This window comes from Pristis pectinata, chromosome 4 (assembly GCF_009764475.1).
Source record: "Pristis pectinata isolate sPriPec2 chromosome 4, sPriPec2.1.pri, whole genome shotgun sequence".
Taxonomy (NCBI): Eukaryota; Metazoa; Chordata; class Chondrichthyes; order Rhinopristiformes; family Pristidae; genus Pristis; species Pristis pectinata.
Window position 1 is genome coordinate 70,209,217 of NC_067408.1, and position 26,244 is coordinate 70,235,460.

The window sequence follows — 26,244 nt, forward strand, 5'->3', positions numbered from 1 at the left end:
ATGGTTAAATTTAAAAGTACTTTACTATTTCTTTTCTATACAATGTCCCTCGGTGACAGCACCAAAAGGCGTGACAACAGGGTTCACATTCAGATCACTGAAACTCAGCCCAACTTCAACCATCTTTCAATCTATTCCTTCCTTCTATATTCTTGTCCAACACCCAATACTGGGTGAACCTTTATCTTTAATTCCTACCACGTGCTTTTGATTCCATTCCTTTGGTGGGCAACTGATATACCTGAACCTGACTGGTTGTAAATGTTCAAGCTTCTCCCTCTTCATCTTCTCACTTGCACTGACTACCTATATCGACCCCAACTAAATAACATTAAGGATGTGCTCAAACCTTCCTTAAAGAACTACAACATACAAAATGATAAACAACTAATTAGTTAATAAATAAATTATTAGCCACCTCAGAATCCACAAAACTGGAGTGGAATCTAGTCATCTTTGATTCCAAGGGACTGTCTAAGAAGATTACCCGTCCCTGCCCATTGTTACTGGAACTCATTACCTCAAAAACAGACTTAATTATTCCAGTTTTTTTCTCATGCAGACTCCAATCTTTCATCTTCTATAAATGAAAACTCATCCAAAAATTCTGTTTCAACACCCTAACATGTATCATCAGTGGTCCATCACCCAAGCTTTTAGTGACCCATATTCATTCCTGATCCATCACTGCTTCTATTTTAATATTTACATTCATGACTACAAATCCCTCCATTGCCTCATCCTTCCTGGTAAGCACCTCCAGCTGTAGACATATCCAGGATCCCTAAACTCTTTTAATTATGATCCCTTGTCCATCCCTCACTTAAATTCTTACACTGTTATAGCTACGTCATCAGCCATCCAAGTTTGAAATAAAGCCATGCCAAATCTCTTTGCCTCATTCTTTTTCCAAGGATTGGTCCCCAGTTGCAGTTTGTCTTTCTTTGCTTCTGCATGACATTCTGTCTGATTTTGCTGATTTGTGGGCATTTTCTAAATGAGAATCACTTTATAAATGTACTTTTGTATATAAATGCTAAAGTGACATCAAGAATAATTTTTTTACACTGCAAGTGATACGGGTCTTGAATGTACAACAATAGGTTGTAATGGAGGTAGATTCAATTGCGGCATTTGAAAAGGAGCTGGACAAGTATTTGAAAGGAAAGAATTTGCAAGGCTATGAGGATAGGATGACGGACTTGTTTGATTGCCCTTACAACTATCCTGCAGGCTGAATGGCCTCCCTCTGCAGTACAATAATTTTGATATTCAAAGTACATTTATAGTGATTCAAATTACAAAATGCTCCCACAAGAGCAAAATTAGACAAGATGTGACATTGAAGCAAAGAAAGACAAACTGCAACTGGGGATCAATCCTTGGAAAAAGAACACGACAAAAATATCTGGACTGGCTTTATTGGATGTTATTTGGATTGGATGGCTTATGATGTTGCCGCAACAGTGTAAGAATTTAAGTGAGGGATAGACAAGAAATCAGAATTAATAGAATTTGGGGCTCCCGGATATGTCTTTTACAGGAGAAGGTTACTGGGAAAACAGAGGCAATGGAGGGATTTGCAGACATTGTGCATGCTTTCAAAGTGAAGCAGTGACGGATCAGGAACCAACAGTGACCTAGTGGCCTACGGCTTCCTTGACACACAGCTGCTGAAGGATGGTCAATTGTGACCATGTATAGTGCGTTTGACAGGATGAAGAGACTCCCCTTTCATTTCGTACTCTAGAAGGGAATTTTCCAGGACAACCTGCTCAAAGCACCAAACTACCTAGTTCGAGACGAAACAGATTACACTAATTCAGTACTTAGTCGCGTTGGAGAGCAATTTGGAGGGATAAACGGCTGGGATAAGACACCGGTCAGAAAGTGGAAGTGTCTGGGCCAGGCTACTAACCCTGCCCGGGCTGCAACCTGTAGCTCCACAGCCCCGAGCAACGGAGAGAAGGGCGAGGGATGATCTCCCTACTACCGTCGGTGAACACCTGAATAACTTACGCGGGAAGAAATGAGCGGCCATCTCGGTTGGAAAAGGGGGCAGCAACGGCGATAAAAACCGAGCAAGGTTGGGGGGGGGCTTCGCGCATGCGCGCACCCCGCAAGGCGCAGTCGCAACCCTCACCGGCCCGCGCGCAGACGCAAAATAGGCGGGGCGAGCGGCCCGTCAGCTTGCCACCACAGCCCCCCAACCAAAAAAAAACCGGTCGGTCGCGCATGCGCGGAGGGTAGAGATTGTGGCGCGGGGCCGGTGGTTTGGTTGCGCGCGAGCGGGCTCGATTGTTTCCTTTGAATTTTTTTGAAAATAATTCGAAATAAACGGCGAGCGGCAGCAGCCCCCGTTCCGCATGGTGAGAATGGCGGATAAAGAGGGTGAGTGTTGAACGGTGCGTCGGCCGCCCTGGGTGCCCCGCGAGCGGCTGGGCCCGAGCGGCGTCGCGTGCGGCCGGTGGGCCCCGCGGCGCTCAATCCCGGGCCGAAGAAAGTGGGGCGGAAGGTGGGGGGTGGAGCGCGAAAGGCCTAACTCGGGCAGCCGGTGCCTCCAGCACGTCCGGGCGTGGTTTGCGCGGGTGAAGGAGGTGGCTGGGGTCCAATGCGCCGCAGCGGGCGGCCAGCGGCGCAACTGTACCCGGGTGCGGGAGGCCGCGCAACCCGGTGGCCCGAAGAGCTCGCCGAGCCCGTGGTTCGAGAGGTGACGCCGCGGCTGCGTTTAGCACGAAGCTTGAAGGGGAAATGGAGGGAGAAAGGGGAATAGAGCTGAGGGTCCGGACTGGGGCAGTCTGGCCGGAGGCCAATGTGGAGCAGCAGAGCACAAACTAAAGGTGCTGAGTGGGTCACCCCTCGCGTTGTGCAGTGCTAGCGAATTGCAACCAAACGCTGAGCAATAAAAGTGGCATTTTCACATTTTAACCCCGTTTTACGTGCTCAATTAAAGTAGCTGATGGATCCAGTTGCATTCCGTGTGTGGGAGCCTTTCGGAATCGTATTTCGGGGGCTCCTTTCACTTTGGGACTGCGGTGGGTGGGACTTGGGTGGTCCCATGTGTGCTGAGCTGTTGCATTGGGAGCTGATCAGATTTCTGTTTGGTGGCTGAAATAGTGCTGTTGGGTTAATTATTGCCAAGTTTTGTGTGTGTGAAAAGCGATTGAAGTCTTTTTTTTGCAGCCGGATGACTTATTGAGGGCTTGTAAAGGTTTTTTGACCTCGGGTCAAGTAAACTTGAAATATTGTCTTTTGTAATGAAGGAAACATGCCAAATATTACGCAAAGCTTCACCACACGGCACTGACGTAAATTATCTTGAGCCTGAGATGTTAACTGTTTCTCCTTCTACCTGACCTGAGCATTTCCAGCATTTTCTGTTTTTGTTTCAGTCAGGAAAATTCCCCAGCACTTAATGCTATAGGATCTTTTGTATCAGACTCTGGGTAGGGACACATTTAGATTCTTAATCCAATGATGGCATCTTTCACAATGACCATTCTCTCAGTACAGTGTTGGAGTGACATCGTGTTTTGTATGTTTGAGTGTGCAGCTGGGCCACTGAATATTTAAAAATGAAGGGAAGAGTTTCAGTTAACTGAGAATTGTAAGAGGTGAACCTGACAGGGTACTGGAAGTATGTGATTTTGAGTGTATTGATTCTAATATTTGAACTGCATTCTAACTTCTGTAGATGAACCTGATTAGGAAAGCATTTAACAGTCACTTGTGTTTTATACTCTTTAATGTAGTACGCTGACCCAAGATTTTTGTCAGGAGCATTACTGGAAATAAAATTAGTCTAAGCCACAAAAGGGGGGAAAAGACAATGAAGAAAACTTGAAGGTTAGGATTCGAGGAGCTTATTAGAGAGGTCGACTTGGGGAGGGAATTAAAAAGGGCAAAGATAAACATCAGTACTGAAACAATTGAAAACAGCGATGCTCAAAATCTTAGAACTACAGTTATGCAAATATCTTGGAGTGAGGTAGATCTGGAGAAAATTGCTCAGAAGGCTAGACAAGACCACAGAGATTTGAAGATAATGAGTTGTTTAAAATAGTGTGGATCAGTAAATACAAAAAAAGGGTCAATTGCGCTTGTTAGGACATAGACAGTATTGTTTTGCATGATTTCAAGTTCAGAATGTTGGAGACTGCAAGAATGGATCGGAATGGTTAGGACCAGAGGTGCCAATAGCAGTGATGATCTGGGGCATTGGGTGAAGCAAATGGTGCCACAGGTGATAGTAGGTTGTCTTGTGCTTTGGGGATATGGTCAGTAATTTGTCTCAGCTTCATAAAGTTGAAAACAGTTTGGTTTAGTCTCAGTTGCCCGAAAGAAGGCTAAGTTACAGCTTGTGGTAGTGCACACAAGCAATGACCTCTTTATTTCCAGTGTTTTGTAAGAAGAAATTTTTGCTCATCCAGTACTTGATGTTAGATGAGCAAATTTCTGCTTGTCCACTAAATGTCAGGCAAGCTTGACAGTTTAGAGACAGGAATGATAGAGAGGGCTACGGTGTAGTAAAGCTGGCTGCTGTCGAGGTCCATGATGATGCTGTAATGTTCACTTTGAAAGGGAATAAGGAAAAAAAATTGAAGAAGAATAGGGAACTATACGAAAGTTGTAGATGAAGTTCATAAAGGCATTGAACACTACAAAATGTAATCCATAAAAAGCAACTTTCTTATGCAAGTCTTTTATTTAGCATTTATAATTTTTTTTGAGTCATAAATTTGACTTTGGTTAAATTTAACATGAACCATCTGAAACTTATTCTGGCCTTGTATTTTTATGTGATGATTTTTATGAGAAAATGGTGGACTGGAATTGATAAGCTGTTCTTTCAGTTTATGACGACGCAGTGGAGGAGCGTGTGATCAATGAAGAATATAAAATATGGAAGAAGAATACTCCATTTTTGTATGATTTGGTTATGACTCATGCATTAGAATGGCCAAGTCTTACCGTACAGTGGCTACCTGATGTAACCAGGTAAATTTTGTCAAAGGTTTTAATTGTACAGTTTTTAATTATGTAAAATGGTGTTGCTCATAAAAAAAATTAAGTACCAAAAGTTTTTTAAAAAGTTCTCAAGAATATTGTAAATCTAAATTGTGGTTTGTGGAGAATATCAGCATTCTAAAAGGTAAAAGTCAAAGATTTGTGATGGGGATCTAAGTTGTCGTAGCAGAAATTATTTGGGTCGAATTGGAAATCTGTCTACTTTTAAAGCATTGAAATTTTAAAATATTTCTCCAAGTAATTTTCTAGATTTCATGTTGAGTGATAACCAATTTAAGTCTTTACTGAACATTATCTGTTTTGTGCAGGCCTGAAGGAAAAGATTATAGTATTCACCGTTTGGTGTTAGGGACACATACATCTGATGAACAGAACCATTTGGTTATTGCAAGTGTCCAGATCCCCAATGATGACGCTCAGTTTGATGCTTCTCACTATGATAGTGAGAAGGGAGGTATGTCCTGTGATGTAATAGTATTTGTTTCATTCTGTATTTAGCACCTTGTGTTTCGAGGTCAAACTCCTAGATGTTGATCTCAGGACTAAGTCTCTTACATCTGTAGCAATATCCTTTAAAAAATCAAGGGTGTAATCTATGGACATTTTGACTGTTCAAAGTATAATTCTCAAACAATTTTAGTCAAGGTCATTTTGTCCACTGTGTTCATCTCTTTACCCTGCCATTTTCATTTTTCTAGTCTATATCAACTAGAATTGTTCCTCTGAATTTCTCAGACTATACTCAAATCGCTGCTACCACTAAAAAATGCCATTTCTGGATATCCTGGTTTAATGCACAAAATTATAGAAAATTAGCCCAACCACCCCCCTCCCGCATCAAGGTGAAGTTTAGACTGAAGTAATTTGACACTTTGAATTTTCTTCCCAGATCTGAATGTCTTAGATTAAAGGTTTTCATTGGGGTGTAGAATACATTCACTAACTAATTTTCATGTTAAATGCTTTCAGATCCAGATGCATATAAAGCCTCTCTGTACTTTGCCACAATGAGGGAGAGAGGGGGATGTGTTCAGTTTACATCTTCTTCTTGCAATATTTATAAAGATATCAATGAATATTTGTAATTTTACTATACAAAGCATAATATTATGAACAACTGAGTGAGTTTGCCTATTAGCAGTCGAATTGTTTTTAAATTGTCCAGTTTTATTTCAAGCAAATAAAGCACTGCTGCAAACATTCTCCTATGGATTTGAGCACTGGTGTAAAGGACCAACACCTAATTTACTGTGATGCTAGTGGAAGTGTAACTACAAGTGACCCTAAGCTTTGCTTTTTGTAACTTGTACCCTCAGTGTTTTATAAAATTTTGTAGTTGGGTGAGTCATGTCAGTAAGTCCAAAGTTATGTCTGATGGGAATGCATTTTAACCTGTTTCCTTCCCTCCACTCACACTGAGAACAAGTGTGATTTGAGAATATTCCTTAACTTTTTACTGAATAATTGCAAACAATTAATTTTCTAATAGAAAGTAGCTTCTTGATATAATTTGCTGATGTAGCTTTGCCATTTAAGAAACTGTTGTAATGTGTCATGATTTTTATTTTTTAGAATTTGGTGGATTTGGGTCTGTAAGTGGAAAAATAGAAATAGAAATTAAGATCAACCATGAAGGTGAAGTCAATAGGGCACGTTATATGCCACAAAATCCATGCATCATTGCCACCAAAACTCCAACCTCTGATGTCCTTGTCTTTGATTACACCAAACATCCATCCAAACCAGGTAAGAAACATTGTTCATTTCGTTCATTCTATAGGTGTGTATGTATGTGTGTATGTATGAAAGGACAGTACATGGAGGAGCTTATTAAGGACAAAAATGGATGCCAAGGGCAGTGTTAAGAGAGTGCTTGCCCTTTGTATTTGCCTCCAGCAGGGAAGCTTCCCAAGTAATAGTGAAAGAGGAGATAGTTTAGACCCAAGATAGGTTAAACTTTAATAGCACGGATGCATTAGAAAAGTTGGCTGAACTTAAGTGCATCACCAGGTTAGAGAAGCTGGGACTTCCTTTGGAAGTGAGGCTTGGTAGAAGTATATACAATAACGAGCAGTCTGGTCTAAGTGGATAGTGAGATCGCTATCCTGTAAGTGGAGTGATCAAGGACAAGAGGCCACATTTAAAAGTAAAAGGGAAGATCACTAAGTGTGACATGAAGAAAAACTTTTTTTACATAGTGTGATTGGAATCTGAAGGTGTGTTGGAGACATTCCAATGTGGCCTTCAAAAGGGAATAGATATGGTGGGGAAAAATTTGGAGAAAAGGGAGGCTGGAATGAGTAGGTTGTTCCAGTAGAGAGTTGCTGTGGACAAGGGTGAATGGCCTCTTCCTCAGCTATAGCCATTCCTTAAGTTAATGAAGTTACTGATGTTCAATCCTCAAACTAGTGAAACTTGTGTAAATGGACTTTATGATAAATACACACTTTTTTGACTGCCCCAAATTGATACAAGCAGCACCTTTAAACCAAAAAAAAGTTTGCAAATTACCACATTTGTTTTCAAATTAATGTGCAAGTACAAAATGACAGGTGTAAGATTGTACTTCTGTAGCATAGTCATTTCTACTCTGCACCTATAATGCTTAGAAGTTGCTCTAAATCTGGGTTGAATGTTTTTTCTTCAGGTGACCAGGGTGCAATTTGTAAACATTGGGAATCTGCCCAAAAATTTACTTATTCAAGTTAACATTTTCACAAGATTAGATTTGAAACTTGAAGCTCCCATTGGATACTGTGGGCATGCTAAGAAGCAACCTGTTCTTTGGTCGTCAAAAGGCACAATTGCAAAATTTCATTAATAGTTATCAAAGGGCTAGCTGAACTCCAAAACATCATTATCTTTGTAAAAGGAAAAACCCTTTTAAGACCCCCAGCTTGATATGGAGGCGGTCTTAAATTGAAAATAAACCTTGCTAGATTCTCTTCTGCCCTACTACTATAATCCAATACCATACTACTATAATCCTCTTGGTTTCTGTGGTGGCGTGTGTATGATACATAGAGAGAAAGCCAAGCATGAGTTCAAATGGTGGCATATTGTAATAAGATGACTTTTGCTTTGGTATGTGTTTTGCGCTAGATCCAAGTGGCGAGTGTAATCCTGATCTGCGGCTACGTGGTCACCAAAAAGAAGGGTATGGCCTCTCCTGGAACCCAAATCTAAGTGGACATCTTCTTAGTGCTTCTGATGATCATGTAGGTGCACACGTTGCTTCAGTGTTTGACTGATCAAATGAGTGTGAGTAACGGTAGTGCAAACTTATTGCACGAGGTGGTTTAGGCATGCATGGTTGTAAACTGCAGTCAAATCAAAGAATGAAGAACTTTGATCATTACTATCTTAAACTTGGCTATTATATGGACAAATGTTAATATTTTTAAAACAACTAAAATGTACAAAGTGGTTAAGTTTTCAGACTGGGAATCATTTTCTCCAAATTGATATTTTTAATAATTTAAATTCTGTCTATTTTTCCACAGACTATCTGTCTTTGGGACATTAGTGCAGGTCCAAAAGAAGGAAAGATAGTTGATGCTAAAACAATCTTTACAGGTCACACTGCAGTAGTAGAAGATGTGTCCTGGCATTTATTACATGAATCCTTGTTTGGATCAGTGGCTGATGACCAGAAACTCATGATGTGAGTATAACATAAATGCTAATTTTTAACTAGAGTCAATACTGTAACCATTGAAGCAACGGGAAAGTATAATGTTACTTCCTGTAGACCAGAGGTATTTGCTAATATTAAGGGCTATAATCCCAATATCTATCTTTTTCTCTTTATAATATATATCCTGACTCTGGCAACATCTCAGAGCTGGCAGGCTGTGGATGGCAGCCCAGAGACGCATGGAGCAGCACATCTGCTGAGGGTTGCAGGTGAGGGAGAGGGGACCACCATTGACAACGTTATCAATACCACTGCTGTAGACTTGTAGCAAGTGTTTTGTGGACAGCATTGTCCCAAGTACATTAACATTTGCCAGTGATCATTCTGGTCTTCTGCAATACCATACAGTGCATGTTCTCATGCAGTAAAGAGAGTTTTATAGCAACTAGTCTGCATGTTCATTTTTTTTTGTTCTCATAACATTTTTAGAGTTTTGTTTCAATAATCAGTGCTTCATGAAGTTTGTGGGCTTCTATCACAGGGATTAGTTTAGATTGCTAGATTTTCAGCTGCGCAGAGTTTTTCTAACCTCTGCCTTTGTCCCTTTCAGAAAGTGTAGCTTTGGCTAGTGCTTAGCCTAGCTGTTCTTCGTATGAGTGCTAGCAGGTGACTAAATCATGGAGGATATCAAATCTGCCTTAACCCTTTTACTGAGTGTTGGCTTTTCAGCATAAATCATCACATAGGAATAGGAATGCTTTATGCTTTATTTTCTTTCCTAGCCGGCCGTAGAAGTCAGTTGCAGAATCTTATGACTTGCTTGAGTACATCTAACTCAAATGGGATTCGAGCCCAAGGCCTTGCATCCAGTCACATCCAGTTATTATCTCAACTAAAGTGGATAAAATGAAAGTTGGAAAATGCTCAATTGGACAAAAGTGGCCTTGGTCAGCACATTACCTACAAAGATATGAACTGGGCCTGTGTATAATATTGCAAAAATCTCAGCATGATAAAGAAAAGTTATCTTGTGTTGTTTTTATAACACACCACAGAAATTGTTAATTTTTATTTTATTTCTTGCTAAAACTAGTTTATTTTTTTTTCAGCTGGGATACCAGGTCAAACAATACTTCAAAGCCTAGCCACTCTGTGGATGCACATACAGCTGAAGTCAACTGCTTGTCTTTCAACCCATACAGTGAATTTATCCTGGCAACTGGCTCTGCTGACAAGGTCAATTTTTTTGTTTTTATAGCAACTTTACCAAATAATTTATATATCATCTTTCTGCAAGTTTCCTTGAGTGGTTCTGTAAATTCAGATTGTTTTCAACAAATGCAACACTGACGGTTGTGACCACAATTTTTCCAAAGTATGATTGTAACTTTTGTTATATCTAGACGGTGGCATTATGGGACCTTCGAAATCTTAAATTAAAGCTTCATTCCTTCGAGTCACACAAGGATGAGATCTTCCAGGTGAGCAGCTTTAGATATTAATTGGAAATTGGGAGCTACTTAATTAATTGAATGGTTCTTTGTTCTAATTGGGAGACATGAAACACAGGTTTACTTTAGGTTTTCCTTACAGGTTTTGCTGAGTTAATCTTGGTGTCCTCGTTTTCATCTATAAAATCACAGGAAATATAAGGATCCCATGGGAGTAATAATGGGAAAATTTTTTAAAGCATTATCTTCCACTCTAAACATTGTGGGGTTTGTTTATCAGTGGATGTTTTAAAATATTAAACAATTGGAATTTTGTACAGCAAAAGTAAGTCTGCACATTAATTTACTTATCACTTAAAAGATTAAGCCCCCTCCCCCACCACTTCCAAATTGGGGAAACGTTCAAATTTATTTGCACGTGTTGATGCCTCAACTGTGTGGTATATTGTCAGCTGGAAATATCTTAGTAACCATAATAATAAGGTATGACTTGAAAAATGGGTTACTGCAATTTATTACCAGCAAATTAACTGCCTCGAGTTTGGCAACACAAATTTTTGCATTTGCATCTTTTCATTTTCTTTAAATATACACATGGATTCTCAAAGCTAGTAAAGTGTAAGTGTATACGGTGCATGTGCTGTCCTGAGATACTTGCAGCACATTTCCAAGCTTGTATTGGTAGAATTCACTTTGGTTTTTCCTGCTCATTAAAGTGTTGAAACCCTCATCCATACCTTTGTTATTTCTAGACTTTGGCTTTCCTCATTCTGTGTAAAGTTTTGCTGATGTATTTTGACACTTTTTTAAGTATTCCTGAAGTTTAACATTCTCCATTTCTTGGCACTTGAGCTTTCCTATTTTTAAATTACTCAAAAGGCATGACTGCCAATATTTATGAAAGCTAACACTAAAATTCAGACCTCAAACTTCTCTGCCTGTGCTTTCTTTCTTTATGACATTCCTTATAATCTCTGCCTGTATTTGTCTAATGACTATATGGGTACCATCAATAGTCTTGCACGCAAAGAGAAACATGACTGATGCTACAGTTGCATTGATCTCATTAACACCCATCTTCTTCTGAATGAAATGTCCATTACTTAATATTTCATTGAAAGGATGAAACCTTTCAGCTACCTACATGCCGACGTGGCAGATGTCCCCAACAATAGTCTTGAAGGAGTTTGAAGTGTGGAAAGAAAGACTACTGTAATTTTGACCATTTGCAGTGTTGCTTGGAGGTCTTAACTGCAGGTTGTGGGGCAGATTTGATACTGTCTCTAAGTTTTAACAACAAACCTTTCAGCCATTCCTATATAATTATATCTGTGACTCCATTACAATACATGTAGGATAATAACATCACAGGTAGTACTTTTGAAATGCCACAATCTCTCTTTATGGTCTTTTTTTTTTCATGATCTTCTGCTGGGAACATGTCATTATATTGTCCATGCAGATGAGCAAAATCTGGAAGCCTCAAATGGAGAAATAAGAACTACAAATGCTGAAAATACTCAGCAATGGGGGCCATGTTGATGGAGTGATATTGTTAATGTTTTAGGTTAGTGATACTTTCAGTCTGAAACATTGATTCTCTTCAAGCAGCTGCCCTTCTGGTGTGCTTCCATCATGTTGTTTCCAATTATAATTTAGTGTTCACTACATTTTGGCTTTCCCTCACTGTAGAGGTGCTAGATCAAGGGGCAATGCCTTAGTTCCCGACAGAAACCAAAAATATAAAAGCTGTGAAAGATTATCTTTAATAGCCCTTGTGGTAAGCAGAGCACACTATATTATGCACTAAAATTGGAAATGCAACATCCCTTTCCCAACTATCATACCTCATTGATGCACCTTGTAGCTGGTGGATTACTTTGTATGGTGATAGGTTGCACGTTGCTGTGTTTTATTTTGGAATAATGAAACTATGGCCGTATTTGAGAAAGTCATTACCTGGCATTCAATATCCAATGTAAAAGAAAAAGTCCAAGGAGTAGACCCACCATCTATGGTTAACTAAAAAGGTTAAGTATTAAATGCAAAGAAAAAGCATTTGTGCAAAGATGTTTCTCAGGTCAGAGGACTGAACATTATTTATTTAAAAATAAAAGGAATGACGAAAACATTAACGAGGAAGGAAAAGTCAAAGTATGCAATATTATGCTGGCCGGAAATTTGAAAGTGGGGAGTAAGTTTCTATAGATTTTTTTTAAAAGAGGAGGAATTGACTAAGCATTGGTCCTTTGGATTGTGAATATGGAGAATTAATAATGGACAATGGGGAGATGTCAGACGAAGTGAGTGGATGGGTATTTTGCACAAGTTCATTTTGCTTGAGGTGTTGCCAAAAGTTTGGTACCTAAATAATACTGGAAAACAAACAAGTGATGTAGACTACGGTATTTATTCAAATAACAGCAGGCAAGCAAGCACTTGCCTGTCTCAATATTGCCTGTCACTGGCCAAGAGTTGATCAGGCAGAATTAGCAACTTTCACTAAGTTCCAAACTCTGGGACTTCTCTCTTGCATGTTGGTCCTGGGTTTGCACTATCAAACAAGCTCATGACACCTGTTTGTATACCTTTTTGTTCAATCATGATTTTGGGCTGTGTGCTTTCATATATGGTGTTACAGTATCATGCCCATCATTATTGACCTTTGTGTTCTTTTTGCTAATTTCCCAGGCGGTTCCATCAAAGTCTTAATTATGAGAGATCTTCCACCCCTCCACTCCCCCCCCCCCCCCCCCCCCCCCCCCCCAATTCACATCTTTATTATGTAACCAACTTCTTGGGACAGAGGAAACTAGCTCCTTGGGACAGACTGGTGAGAGATTGCAGAGCTCTGCTATGCAGAGGAATCTGTCCAAATGCATGTTTCACACAAGGCTAGTGTGTAATTACAGCAAGTAATTTGGAAAGTAGTTCTTAGGGAGGTTATGTTTCAATTTATATAGGCTATTGGTGAGACCACTTCTGGAGTATTGTGTGCACTTGATCTTATTTAAGGAAAGATATTAATACATAGGAAGTATTTTAGAGACTTACCAGACTGATATCTGGAATGGGCGGGTTGTCTTGTGGGGAAAGGTTGGACAGGCTGGCTTGTATTTATTGGAACTTTGAAGAGTGAGAGTTTACTTGAACAAATAAGATCCTGAGGGTCTTGACAAAGTTGATGTGGAGAGATTGTTTCCACAGTGAAAGGATCTAGGGTTAGGGGAGAAAGGTCTTTGAATATTTTTGAGACAGAATTGGGTAGATTCTTGAAATGTAAAGGACTGAAAAGCTACTATGGATAGGTGGGAATGTGGACTTGAGGTAATAATCAGAGCAGGCTCAAGAGGGGGAGTGATGTGCCTCTGCTGTTCACATGTTTACCTGTAACTATTTTTGAAGCTTGGTCAGTGATGTAATATAGGTAAACATATGGAGTCAGGTTTCCTCTCTCCCAAGATAACTGGTTGTCTGTCCTTAGACTATTGTAGTCTTGGGCAGTGTCTTGCATGGAGGCTGCTATTCAATACAGGTGTCTCCCAGCTCAAGTGGTGACCTGTACTCACAGAATGATTTTGACAATCATTAAGGTCCAATCCAAGGCTCACTGGCAATTAGTGCTAATATTGAACGTTCATGAAACACTGGAGAAAACTCTCATAAAATTTTAAAAATGGGAAAATCACTAATGCAAAACATATACATTTAGACACACTGGCCTGCATTGAAGATCCATTTATTATACTGTGGACAGCAGTTTCTTTCTGTTGATTTCAAAGAGAAACTACTTTTGTCAAGTTTAACCTGGGGCAGGCTCACTGAACAGATTTCCAATCTGAGATCCCTGTTAGACTCTAAAGAGAGAGCAGCGGTATAGCATGAGTGGAATTATGGTAGATGCTGCTGCTACTGACAAAGTCCATTGTAGTGCAAAGTGGTCAGAGTGCTGCTATACTGAGGTAGTGATTAGGGCTGTGCAAGTTGGTTCAAGAACTGAACAGTGGAAAGGAAGTATAACAATTATCACTGTTGATGTTACTTTTTATTTTTTTTTACACTAGTCCAGTTTTGTTTTCATTTATAGTTATAAATTTGCCAGAAATTTGTGAAAATAACAAATTGAACCCTTCAAGTGTTTGCATACCTCTGGGTTTTCAATAGCATATTGGCATAGTATACATAATACAAATAACTACTACCTTTGCGAGCCCTCTTCCCGCAATCCTCCCAATCCCACTCACCAAAGACCACGGGTGATGCGGAAATTGATTTATTTTGTAGGTCCAGTGGTCTCCACATAATGAAACTATCCTTGCTTCTAGTGGTACAGATCGTCGCCTCAATGTTTGGGATTTAAGGTGAGAAGAAATTCATACTTTTCCAATTTGCGTTTTTTTTTCTTTCAGCAAATTCCTCTAGCATCAGGTAGTATTAATGAACTGGGGGAGATTTGTACTAGTATTGATAAGGAACATTTTCAGCAATAGAAAAGGGAGATATAAGTAAAGGTAAAAAGATGTTAGAAACTGGATAATTATGAGAAATTACCAGAATCTCTAATTAGCGATGTCAACTAAGTATTTGAACAGATATCTATTCGAAAATTTGTGAAGAAAAAGCCCTGTCAAGTTGAATTTTGTGGAGGAGACCATTGTTACAAATGTGCGAGTGTTAATGGCTGTTACTTAAATAGGCTTCCCAAAAAAACATTCAAATTTCTGCATAAAAGACTACCAAAAATAAGAATATGTGGAATTGGAGGTAACTTTTTGGGTTTGTTAGGTGTTATAGAATATGGATATTTATGGAAATTGAACTGTTCCTTCCACCTGGCGAATATGTACTAGGACCCCAGCTTCTTGCTATATAACCAACTTGGTAAGTACTTGGTAACCTCACTATTCCTTCATCCAAGACTGCGGCTGATGCTAAAGTAATGTGGCGTAGTTATTTGTGTGGTCAAGTGGGTCGTTGTAGTTAGATTGTAGCAAATGGAAAATTATGGCAAAAGGAGTTAAACGAGGACAGGTGTGAGGTCATCTGCTTTTGGCTAAAGAGAAGAGTATTTTGCTAATGATGCTGGACACAGATACTATGCATTAAAATAAGTTTGCAGAAATGAAGCATGACCTAGTCCTTTAGAAACTTACTATTACCAATGTTGTGCAAAGATTCTGTTTGACATTTAAGTACTGCATTGTTGCATGTGGTTTGCTTGTATTTTATTCTCGTGCCCAGTCCAGAAATGGGCTGTTTGGCCTATTTGATATATGCAGATGTTTGTGCTCCATGTGGGTCATCTCCTGTCTCAAGTTGTCCACTTTTTCCTTCCTTCCTTCATAGAACAATTACAGCACAATTCAGGCTCTTTGGCCCACAAAGCTGTGCTGAACATGTCCCTACCCTAGAAATTACTAGGCTTACCCATAGCTCTCTATTTTCATGTAATGTTTCAGTTCTGCTAATGCATTTGTATCTTTTTCAGCTTTATGTCCTTTTGCTGATATTATTCCCAGACTTGTTCTGTGGACTTTCATTAAAATTATCACTGAATGTTATTCTTGCAGCAAAATTGGCGAGGAGCAATCAGCAGAAGATGCAGAAGATGGACCTCCAGAACTACTGGTAGGTCTGTGTACTAGATATAACAATTAGGAATTTTTACTTTAGAATTGTATCATTTAGTTTATGTTGCCTTTCCTCATTTTCCCTTACTACAGTGAATCGTTTTTACACTTGTGTGTCAAAATTATCTGCAATGTGTCCATTTTGCCAGTCTGCTTTTCTCTCTAAACTTTCATCCTTTTCATTAATTATTGCATTCTTGAGATTTGTAGCATCCAGCTCAGGTGGGACATCACAGCAAGTACTAGCCTGCAGTGTTCAGCACCATTGTACTATAGCGTGGTAGAAAATGAGCCATCAACCTGGTGAAGTGAAAATACAAGTCTTGCTGGCATACACAAAAGTAAAAAATTGCATACTACTTTAATTCCACCTGGCCACATGTAGCAGATTAGATAGCTTCACAGTTTTGTCTAGTAGTAAGTGATAAACAGCCAACAAAAGGGGCCTTCATTAGTTCCTCCATTTCCAATGATTCTTAAGCTTGGCACAGTGCAAAAGACAGTGATGTCCATGTCCTATATATGAATAAAAGGATAAATTACCAAATTCTAAGTTGTGTTGTCATTACTTCAGGTGCTCCAGATCTATTCGTCTCTATCCAAGCTGTTCCACTATGACTACAACATTGGTATCCACCTAATAACATTGGAGATTTCCTAGGATTGTCCTGTGTACAGAAGTTGGACAAATCAAATCCAGTGCATTATGTCCTTGTTCTATTTTCAATGTTGGCAAAATGATGGATGGTACCCTTGACAGTTGACCACTGATTTGTTCATTGGTGCCCATTTTGCTTTTCTGCAAGGATCACTCAGTTCTAAACTCCTCTCAATCCCTAGTCCAAACATGGACAATAGAGCTGAATTTCTAAGGTTCGGTGGGAGTGTCTGCCCTTAGCATCAGGACTGTATATTTCAGTGTGTGACATCAAGGACCCAAATAAAGCTGAAGTCAGTAGGAATTATGATGTTAACATGCCTGTATTACATCTAGGATAAATGGTGTTATTGGAGGCCATTCATCTCAGCACCAGGACATCAGTACAGGGGTTAAGCAGCATCTGTAGAGGTAAATGAACAGTTGACATTTCAGGCCGAGACCCTTCATCAGTCCTGATGAAGGGTCTCTGCCCAAAACGTTGACAGTTCATTTCCTTCCATTGATGCTGTTTGACCTGCTGAGATCCTCCAGCATTTTGTTTGTTGCTCTAGATTTCTAGCATCTGCAGTCTCTCTTGTGTTTCCATCAATACAGGATCAGTGTTCTAGATCCAACATTTTTTTAATCAATAACATTTCTTATGCAGATGTTTGATTACCTACTGTTGCATTTCATTCACAATTTCTCAGACAATGAAGGAAGGGCTTAATGTCCACATACAGCAAGACCTAGACAACATCTGGACTTGAGCTGATGTGGCAAGTGCCAGGCATTAACCATTGTCTGACAAGGGAGATTTAAAAACAGAAAATGCTGGAAATACTTAACAGGTTGAGCAGCATCTGTGGAGAGAACAACAGCTAACCTTTGAACAACTAAATTAGTTGCAGGAATTGTAGGCAACTTGACCCCTGGAGCCAACTCCACCATTCCTTATTCATCACGGCCCTGGAACAACTCCTCTAAAATCAGCATGGGGTGCACTCTGCACACTATTGCAGTTCAGGTTATTGATTATCTTGCTTATATTTAGGGATGGTTAATGAATGCTAGGCTTCCTGGCTATGCCCATGTCCTATATACAAATAAAAGGATAAATTTCCAAATTCTAAGTTTTTGTCATTACTTCAGGTACTTCTGTCATTCAGTTTAAATTTATGTTCTCTGGTTATTGATTCTTCAGCTTTAGGAAACACTTTACCTTCATTTAATCTAAGTCCATTTATAATTTTAAGCACCCTTTCAAATCTTTTGACTTTCTTGCTGTGAAGAATATGGCCTTTAATACTGTGCTATTTTAGTTTGAATTGTTTCTCATTTATGCCATAGTGGAGCATCTCCACTTTCTGTATTGAATTTTATGTCATGTATTTGCCCCCCTTTACATTAGTCAGCACATGTACCCTTGGAGTCATTTACTATCTTCCTTGGTGTCTTTTGCATGTCCAAGTCTTATCCATAAATGTATATCAGAAACAATAGCAGTCCTGATATTAAACTTTGAGGAAATCTACTGTGTATCAGTCTACAGTCTGATTTACGTAGACATTCCCTAGAACTGTTTTCTATACTTTGCCAGTTTTGTATCCATGCTTGTACTATTTGCTGAGACATAAGAAGTTCTGCAGGTGCTGGAATCTGGAGCAATACACAAAAAATGCTGGAGGAACTCAGCAGGTCAGGCAGCATCTATGGAGGGAAATAAACTGTTGAAACATTGACTGTTTATTTCCCTCCGTAGATGCTGCCTGACCTGAGTTCCACCAGCACTTTTTGTATATTGTACTATTTGTTGCCAGTTTTGTTAACAAGTATCAAACAGTGGAGACTCCATACACACAGTCAGTTGCATTGGCCTCATTCTCCCTCTATCTCTGAAACTCAAATCAACTCCTCAAATGAGATTTGGCTTTAGCAAATGCATATTGGTTTTCCTTTAGCAGTTCTTTAATGACCATGATTGATTCATAACTGAAGTTATTTCCCTATTTTCCCTTCCTCTCTCCATGTTTTTAAATATTTATTCAAATCTCTTCTAAATGATGTGGCCTATTTTTGATTGGCCATTTTGTGTTCTATTGAACTTCCTCACAAAATAATGGTTCTGATTAATTATGCGAAGAATCCCAGGTCTGTGCTGCCTTGTTACTGACAACTGAGAATCTTTCTCTATTGATTGTCTGAAATGCTGTTTTTGAACCTGCTTTCCATCATTATGTAGATTAAAGAATGTATTTTGCAACTAAAGGATTATAAATTGAATGAATTTCCATTTCTGGATTTTAAGGGAAATGGAGTTAATCTCGGAAAGTGGTGCTAAAGTAAAAGAACAATCGTGATCTTATTGAATGATGGAGTAGGTGTGAGGTGCCAGATGGCCTGCTGCTATTTCTTGTTCCCTTTTCTTGGCATTCATCTTTTATCTATAATGAGGTTGTACTAAATAAAGTGCAATTCCACAGAGTAATGAATGAGGTGATTGATTAATTTTTTTCATAACATTACTTGAAAGAGAGATGAGGTTTGTAATACTAGGAGAATTTATTCTTTATCAAACATTGCAATTGCAATATGTTCTCTTAAAGTGCATCTGAATCCCTAGCATCTGTTTCTAAAGGATAGAATCTCTTAAAGTGGAGTGTCAATTTAAAGGTCCTTAACCGTTTCAATAATCTTTTTCCTTGTAGTTTATTCATGGAGGCCACACTGCAAAGATTTCTGATTTCTCCTGGAATCCAAATGAACCATGGGTAATCTGTTCAGTTTCAGAAGATAATATTATGCAAGTTTGGCAGATGGTGAGTGTTGGTCTTACTGAATTAGCCGTGGCCCAAGTAACAAAGATAAAGCTCAAACATTAACTAAATTTTACATTTTATGTATAATGTACTTGGAGCATAGCTATATAGCTTGTGTATTGTGGTTAAATTACATACATTTCCAAATGTTTTGTGTCGAGATTTAATTGTGATTTTCTTCCCCCCCCCCCTTTTTTTAGGCTGAGAATATTTACAATGATGAAGAACCTGATACACCAGCTTCTGAACTAGAGAGTCAAGGATCATAAGCCTCGTTTTGCCAACCACTTTTAAGAGGTCTGGAAAAAAAAATTCGACTGAATCTTACTACAACAGTTTTCCAACTGGTCCTTTCCAGTCAAGTGCTGGGGCTTTTGTATATATAAAGCACTTACGGAAATTCTGACATGCAATTCCTGTAATTTTCAGTGAATGTCGTTCAGAAATTTTGGAAGTGTTTTGAGAATGCAAGGCCTGATTTATGCAGTAGTACGTGATTGTATTTCTTAGCATGTATAAAAGCTTATTGATAGCTGCTTGAAATCTAAAGCACAAATTGTGTATACTTATGTTTTGCCATAATACAGCTTGACCCTGAAATGTGATTGGCAGCAGGGACATGGATTTTGGAGTATGTATGTCACTTGATTTCAATGAAAGTGTGTTAAAACTGAAGAAGTCTCTACAAGGAAATTTTATCCTTAAACTCTGAGTATAGGGAAAAAAAATTATCTTAAGTGCACGTAGCAGCACTTGGAATTCTTTGCCTTGCATTTGTCCAACCCTCTCCAGGCTCACAACACGTGCATACAGTGGTGGTTCAAACTGCCATTTAACTTTCCAGCATTTGTTGCTGGAGCACAACATCCATGTCCACAATTTTTAAATAATTGCAGTGTATGTTGTATTGAACATAATATTTACATGTTTTTCAGTGTAATTCAGCCAATGGTGAAGAATTGCTACTGCGGTCCTCAGAGGGATAAGAACTAACGTATGTGGTGTAGGTTTCTTAGTGTTTGAGGCTCTTGTGTGTGAGAGTGTATGCAGTTATGAATTTCTGTAGAAATTTGCTTGTCTTGTATTTTCCTTAATTTTAAAAATGCAGTTGATGCACATTGTAGAGCAGGGATTATACAAACAAAATAAACTTTTTGTAATGATTTCTAAAATTTCTCTATTTTTTTTTAAAGAGGCAGAATTTTATTGAAAAGCATATTAGAGATTATTTACTTTATCTTTTGAGTGAAATCTCATTGCAAAATAAAGGGTGGTTGGTACAAATGATGCAGGACATTTTCAAATTAAACAGTCCATTTATGTGTTGGAGCTATAGTAGAGATCTTTTTTTTAAATCAGAAGTACACAAAGGAGTACAGAGATTGAGATTTATAGTGATGAAAGAAGTTGCAGGGAATGAGGTTTGATGGAAGAGTTGGGCAAGGGGAACTTTTGACCTGAACTATTGTTGGAGCAGGACCATGTTGCTCAGCAAGCACAAACCTGATAAATGAATGAGATGGAGCAAGTTAAGATGGTAGCAGAGATGTGGATGAGCACAGCTTTCTATATGGTGGATGTTAGGAGGGTAGAAGAAGACTGTTGAGAGGTATGTTGTCAGGTGGAACAAAGGTTTGAATAAGGGTTTCAGCAGCTAATAAGCAATGACAGGACAGATATTGTACAGATGAAATGGGTATCTGAGGAACTATGAACTAAAATTCAGTTGTGTCAAACAGTACTGAAGATTTGAATAGTGTTCTTCAACTTGTCAATTGCTTTGTTGCAAACAGCAGCCAAGGATTTCTGGTTGTGTAGGGGGTCATCTCCATATCGTAGGAAATTTCTGTTCTTGGAGTACTGGGTGATGAATCTGGAGTGGTCTAGAGAAAAGCAGAGCCAAGCATGCTTAGCTTGTGTGTAGAACCTGATGCATTTTGTAGTGATATTGTGATGGGTGAGCTTTTAGATGAGATACAGGAGTCTAAGAATAGATCCTTGGTGTACTTGAAGTAACTAGAAGTGGGAGAGAAAACATTGCAAGTGATTCTCTGGCCAGAATTGTTGCTCCAAGTTGATTGAAGTTGGAGGCATTGAAGGAGAATGTAGAATTATGTATCAAAGGTTGCCATTTGATCAAGATAAATGAGGGACACATTAACATTATCGCGATTGTTAAGAATGGTATTTGTGATCTTGATTGCGATCACTTTAGACTGTGGCAGACCAGAAACAAGATAAGATAAAAGGGTTTTGGACATGGGATTGAGGGGAAAGATGAGCATATACTTGGGAGGTCACAGGCAGTTATTCACAATCTATAGCTAAGGTTTGACTGAGGAGAGCACATGTAGTATTTCCTTGCTTGACTATGCTAAACTAGGTGGGATTTTGATACTTCACATGCTCCAAAGAGGCTTTGAGGTACATGAGCAAGTAAGCGAATGGGCGAGAACATGGCAGATGGAAAATGTGGAAAGAATGAGTTCACCCACTGGTTAACATAAAGGCAGAATATTTAAGTGGTGAGAGATGGGGTAGTGCTGATATTCAAAGAGGTGTGCTTGTGCACAAGTTACTGGAGGCCACTGTATGTGCAATAGGCAATTAGGAGGGTATAAGGTATGCTTGCCTTTTGTTTTTTTTAATATATTTCTTTACAATATTAGCCATTTGACCCATTGGAGCAATCCCATTCCCCACCTTATTTTCCTGTAACCTCTTGCACATGCCTGTCAATTCCATCCATGATTCTCCTACCCACCTACATAAGTGTTAATTTGTAGTAGCTGATTAACCTAGTGAACTACCTGTCTTTGGAATGTGGGAGGAAACCCATGCAGTCACAGGCAGAATGTACGAATTTAACACTTGCGGCACCAGAGGTCAGAATCAACCCCAGATCACTTTCCTATCCATCTCTTTCATAATCTCTAGTTTGCTGAAATTTGGCAAGAACCAGTGGCTGTTGCCACCAGCTGGGTTTGAACACTTTTGCACAGGGTGTGATTACAGGAGAAAGTTTTACTGCATTTGTACAGGACATTGGTGAAACTGTTCTTAGAGTACTATATACAGTTTTGATCTCCTTTCCTAACAAAAAAAAGATAAAGGGAATGCTACAAAGATGCACTGGTGCCTGAGATGATGGGTTTAGTTTAGTAAGAAATTTGGGTAGACTAGGACTGTATTCTATAGTTTAGAAGAATGAGAGGTCACATCAACATGTATAAAATTCGTAAAGGGCTTGACAGTGTGGATGTGAAGAGGATGTTTCCTCTTGATGAGTTGAGAACCAGGGAACAGTTTGAGAATAAGGATAAATCACTTAGCACTGAGGAAGAAATGTCTTCAGTCAGGGTGGTGAACTATTGGAATTCTCTATCTCAGAGGCTGTAAGAGGCTCAGTTGTGTGTTCATTCAAAGCAGATTGATAGATTTCTGGCTATGAAGGGAATTGAGGGATTATGGGGATAGTTGTGTTCTTGATGAATGGGGGAGGCTGAAAGGGCTAGATAGACTACTTCTGTCCCATTTCGTTATGTTCTGATGTACAGTGTCATTAAAGGATTTTGGAAGGAAAGGGAGGTTGGAAGGGGTAGCAATATGCAAAGACAGTGGGATTTTAATTTGAGGAAGTGGATGATATTGGGAACCTTTAAAAGCAAGGGAGGATAAGGGGGGGGAGAAACAGCAAATAGTTTCCTTTAAAATGCTATTGGCTAACATCAGCCCAAAAGAAGAAGCTGCATGACCAACAGCATAATTGGAAATGGGATCAAAGGAATGAGAAATGGGCCTTGCAAGATAATAGTTCTGGTCTCCACATTGCAGGAAGGATGTAGAGGCTTTGGAGAAAGTGCAGAAGAGGTTCACTGGGACATTGCTTGGATGAGAGAGTATTGGCTATAAGGAAAGGTTGAACAAACTTGTACTGTTTTCTCTGGAGTGTTGGAGGCTGAGGGGCAATGATGGAAGTGCATGCAATTGAGAGGCATAGATAGGGTAGAGACTTTTTTCCCCCCAGGGTGGAACTGGCAAGTACTAATGAGCATAGTGGTAAAATTGAAAGGAGATTTGTAAGTCGTTTTTTTTCCCCACAGGGTGGTAGGTGCCTGCACTGTGCTGCCGGAGGTAATGATGGAAGCAGATGCAATAGCAATGTTCAAGAGGCACTTAGACATGAACAGGCAGCGAACAGAGGGATATAGATGTGCAGTTTAAAATTGGCATCATGGTCAACACAGACATGGGCTGAAGATCCTGTTCCTGTGCTGTACTGTTAAATGTTCTAAGATTAGAGATGGCCAAGCTGGAGATGTGGTTGAAAGGACAAGAGCGACTGGGAACATAGTGTGTGAATGTTTGTCTAGTGGGGAAGGGATGGATGCAGAGGCAGCTTAACTACTTACGGGCAATGAAATACTAGGTACTTAATATAGCAGCTATTTGTAAGGTGGAAAATTTCATAGCAAGCCCCCACGGTCAGTTATAGGATAATGACCAAGAATCTACTATGAGTGTAGATTGAGAAATAAATGTTAACCAGGTCATCTGGGATAACTTCCCTATGGATCTTCAGCCATCTGAGAGGTCAGATGGCATTTTGGATTAGCATGAGCTTAAAAGAAGGCACTTCCAATACTGCAGCTCTTTAGTATTACATCAAGTTAAAAATTTCCACTCAAATTTGAGTGGATGTTGAACCCACAGCCTGTACTTTTATTTTTAGATGTATAATGACTGGCAAAATTCACCTACTGTTCGACTTGGAGCAGACTGATCTTTCAGGACCATTGATTAAGCCATTCAGTGCTGGTGCAAATGAGTAGATGGCATGCTCTCCCCTAACATTGCAATTCTGGATTTCAGCATCAGGTTTCAAATCACTACAAGTGTCCTGTTTGAAATCGGTGATGTTTCATTGTCCTTCACAGGTTGAATTGCCAACATAAATACAGTTTTCAGTGATAATTTTTGGCCATTTAAGTGAATGTATCAAGTAATCGTCAAGATTTAAGTACTTAATGAATTAAACCTGGATTTTATAACCTTTGAGGATTTCATTACATCCAGTGACTTCAGTTGGAGTGTATCCATGAGGTGAGAATTGATGCAGACTCAATCTTCAGATGCATGATCTGGCAGCATTCTGTTGATGCTTGTGATTTTCTGGTAAACTAGCAGAGATCAACTGAAGCAACAAATATGGAACTATGTAAATATTGCCAGCTTCAGTTTTTTTTAAACAAGGCAAAAATGAAGGTTTCTGACTTCATCTAAAAACCTGGGTTCTGGTTTGGTCATTGAGGGGGGAAAAAAACTGTTCAGTGAAGCTGGGTTTTATAGCCTTTATTGGGTTTTCAAAATTTAGACAGCTTGAGCAGGCTTGCTGTCACTTCCAGCAATCTCCAAATAATCTGCAAGTAACCAATTCATTCATATGTAGTGAGTGTTACTTAAAAAAAACTAGCACAACTTGAACTTGAAGGAAAAAATGTGGAATGGAAAAGTTTTAGTTACAAATTAGTATTATGGTCAAAATGGAGTAACACAGACTTGTGTGGTGGTAATTTTCTAGATTAAAAGGGGAAGGTTACAAATCCTTAAGTTAAATTGTTTTTCCATGTGTTGTTCATGTTAGAGATCTGATTAAGTGTAGGAGAATGTTTTTGAAATTCTTTCATTCTGGTAGCCCTGGAATTGAGATCAAATTCTGCAGGTCTTAGGGCAGGCGTGTACAACATTCTCCAGCCATTATTCCACCCTAAATGAAGGAACAACCTGTTCTAACTCATCTTGGTTGGGGTAGGTTGGCAATAATTGTGCCACATCCAGATGCTGTATTAAATGTACCTGTAGGTGCCCACTGTCATTTAGTATAGGTCTCCTTCTCCCCATTTCGTCCCCCCCCCCCCCCCCCCCAAAACCCATGAAGAATGGAACTACATCAGGGGTACAAGCAGTGACAGCACTGATGTCCTATCCCAATTCCAGGGCTCCTGCACAACTAAGGTTTTACATTAAAACAATTGAAGAACCATTTAAAATCCACTTGCCTGCATTTTCACTCTGGTTGCAATAATTTTTAAAGAAACCATTTTCCTCCCTCCTGCAACCAAAATGATCTCTTTCCTAACTAGCATTTTATTCACCCTGTGCTTATTTTCAGGTGGTCTGAATACTTAACCCTCCCCCTATTCAATGCTCAGCTTCTGACCCACTCATAGGCACTAGCAATGTCTTGGCAAAATTTGAAAAAGACAACTGAATCCTTTCGTATTGTGCACTCAAGGTATTCTGTTCAGTGGCAGATTAAGGTTTAAAATTAATAGCTAATTTGCCATCTTGATTCTGAACAATCTGTATTTCCATTTTCTTGCCAATAGTGCTGAAATACTTGTTATCAAGTCACTCTTTCACAAACAATTTTTAACTCTCCTGTCTCCTCTGAGTCAAAGCCACCCCCCAGAACCATTACTTCCATCTCACCACAATCTTGTCACTTTCTCCATGTTCTCTGTTCTCTGAAATGTCGGAACGACTAGTAGTTGATTCTTGTTTACATAGTTGAAAGTACAGGAACTGGCCTAATACTGTCCAATAAAGTTGGTGCTGAGGCTATGCCAAAATTTATTTAATATTACCTGATTAATGTTTTTCTAGTCACAGCTTGAATTACATTAAGCAATTAAAGTAGTTAAAGCAACAAGGCAAGCAATATTAATGAGATGATCATCACTACCTTATGTTTAATTGAGTTAATAAAAGATGAATATTACTGCATAAATCAGCTTTACTGGATTAAAATTTAAAGGAGCACTTTCAGTATACAAAAAGTTTACATTAAGCAGTCTTGAATTTTAAACACATTTTCCATATGTATAGTCCAGACAAATGACTTAATGCATGGACTGAACTTTTTAATGTCCCCAAATCCTATGTTAGATGAATGTTGAATAGTTGGCAAAAGAAGTTTTAATAATTTGTATTTTTAACTAAAGTAGCTTGCATATGTCAGTTGAGTTCATAATGAATA

General features: G+C 39.1%; 1 protein-coding gene across 2 annotated transcripts; it reads left to right on the forward strand.

Moving 5' to 3' along the window:
• The first annotated feature begins 2,227 nt into the window (after positions 1–2,227).
• Positions 2,228–25,120, forward strand: LOC127570062 (histone-binding protein RBBP7). 2 transcript variants are annotated; one of them, XM_052015302.1, is made up of 13 exons: positions 2,228–2,391; positions 4,854–4,998; positions 5,337–5,482; positions 6,601–6,774; positions 8,131–8,246; positions 8,532–8,692; positions 9,775–9,901; positions 10,069–10,146; positions 14,401–14,477; positions 15,687–15,744; positions 19,095–19,205; positions 19,406–19,502; positions 20,141–25,120. In XM_052015302.1, exons 1-12 carry the CDS (start codon positions 2,367–2,369, stop codon positions 19,472–19,474), a joined length of 1,287 nt encoding a protein of 428 aa, XP_051871262.1. In that variant the 5' UTR covers positions 2,228–2,366; the 3' UTR covers positions 19,475–19,502; positions 20,141–25,120. The 2 variants fall into 2 exon arrangements, with proteins under 2 accessions (XP_051871262.1, XP_051871263.1); XM_052015303.1 differs by having other exon boundaries at positions 2,244–2,391; positions 19,406–25,120.
• The last annotated feature ends 1,124 nt before the right edge of the window (positions 25,121–26,244 follow it).

What these genes read in the sequence shown, in the direction of transcription:
- LOC127570062 (XM_052015302.1), top strand. Translation starts at nt 2,367, where the DNA reads ATGGTGAGAATGGCGGATAAAGAGG. An exon ending in GAGAATGGCGGATAAAGAGG is followed by an intron (nt 2,392 to 4,853) that starts GTGAGTGTTGAA and finishes CTGTTCTTTCAG; the next exon opens with TTTATGACGACGCAGTGGAG. An exon ending in ATGGACCTCCAGAACTACTG is followed by an intron (nt 15,745 to 19,094) that starts GTAGGTCTGTGT and finishes TTTTCCTTGTAG; the next exon opens with TTTATTCATGGAGGCCACAC.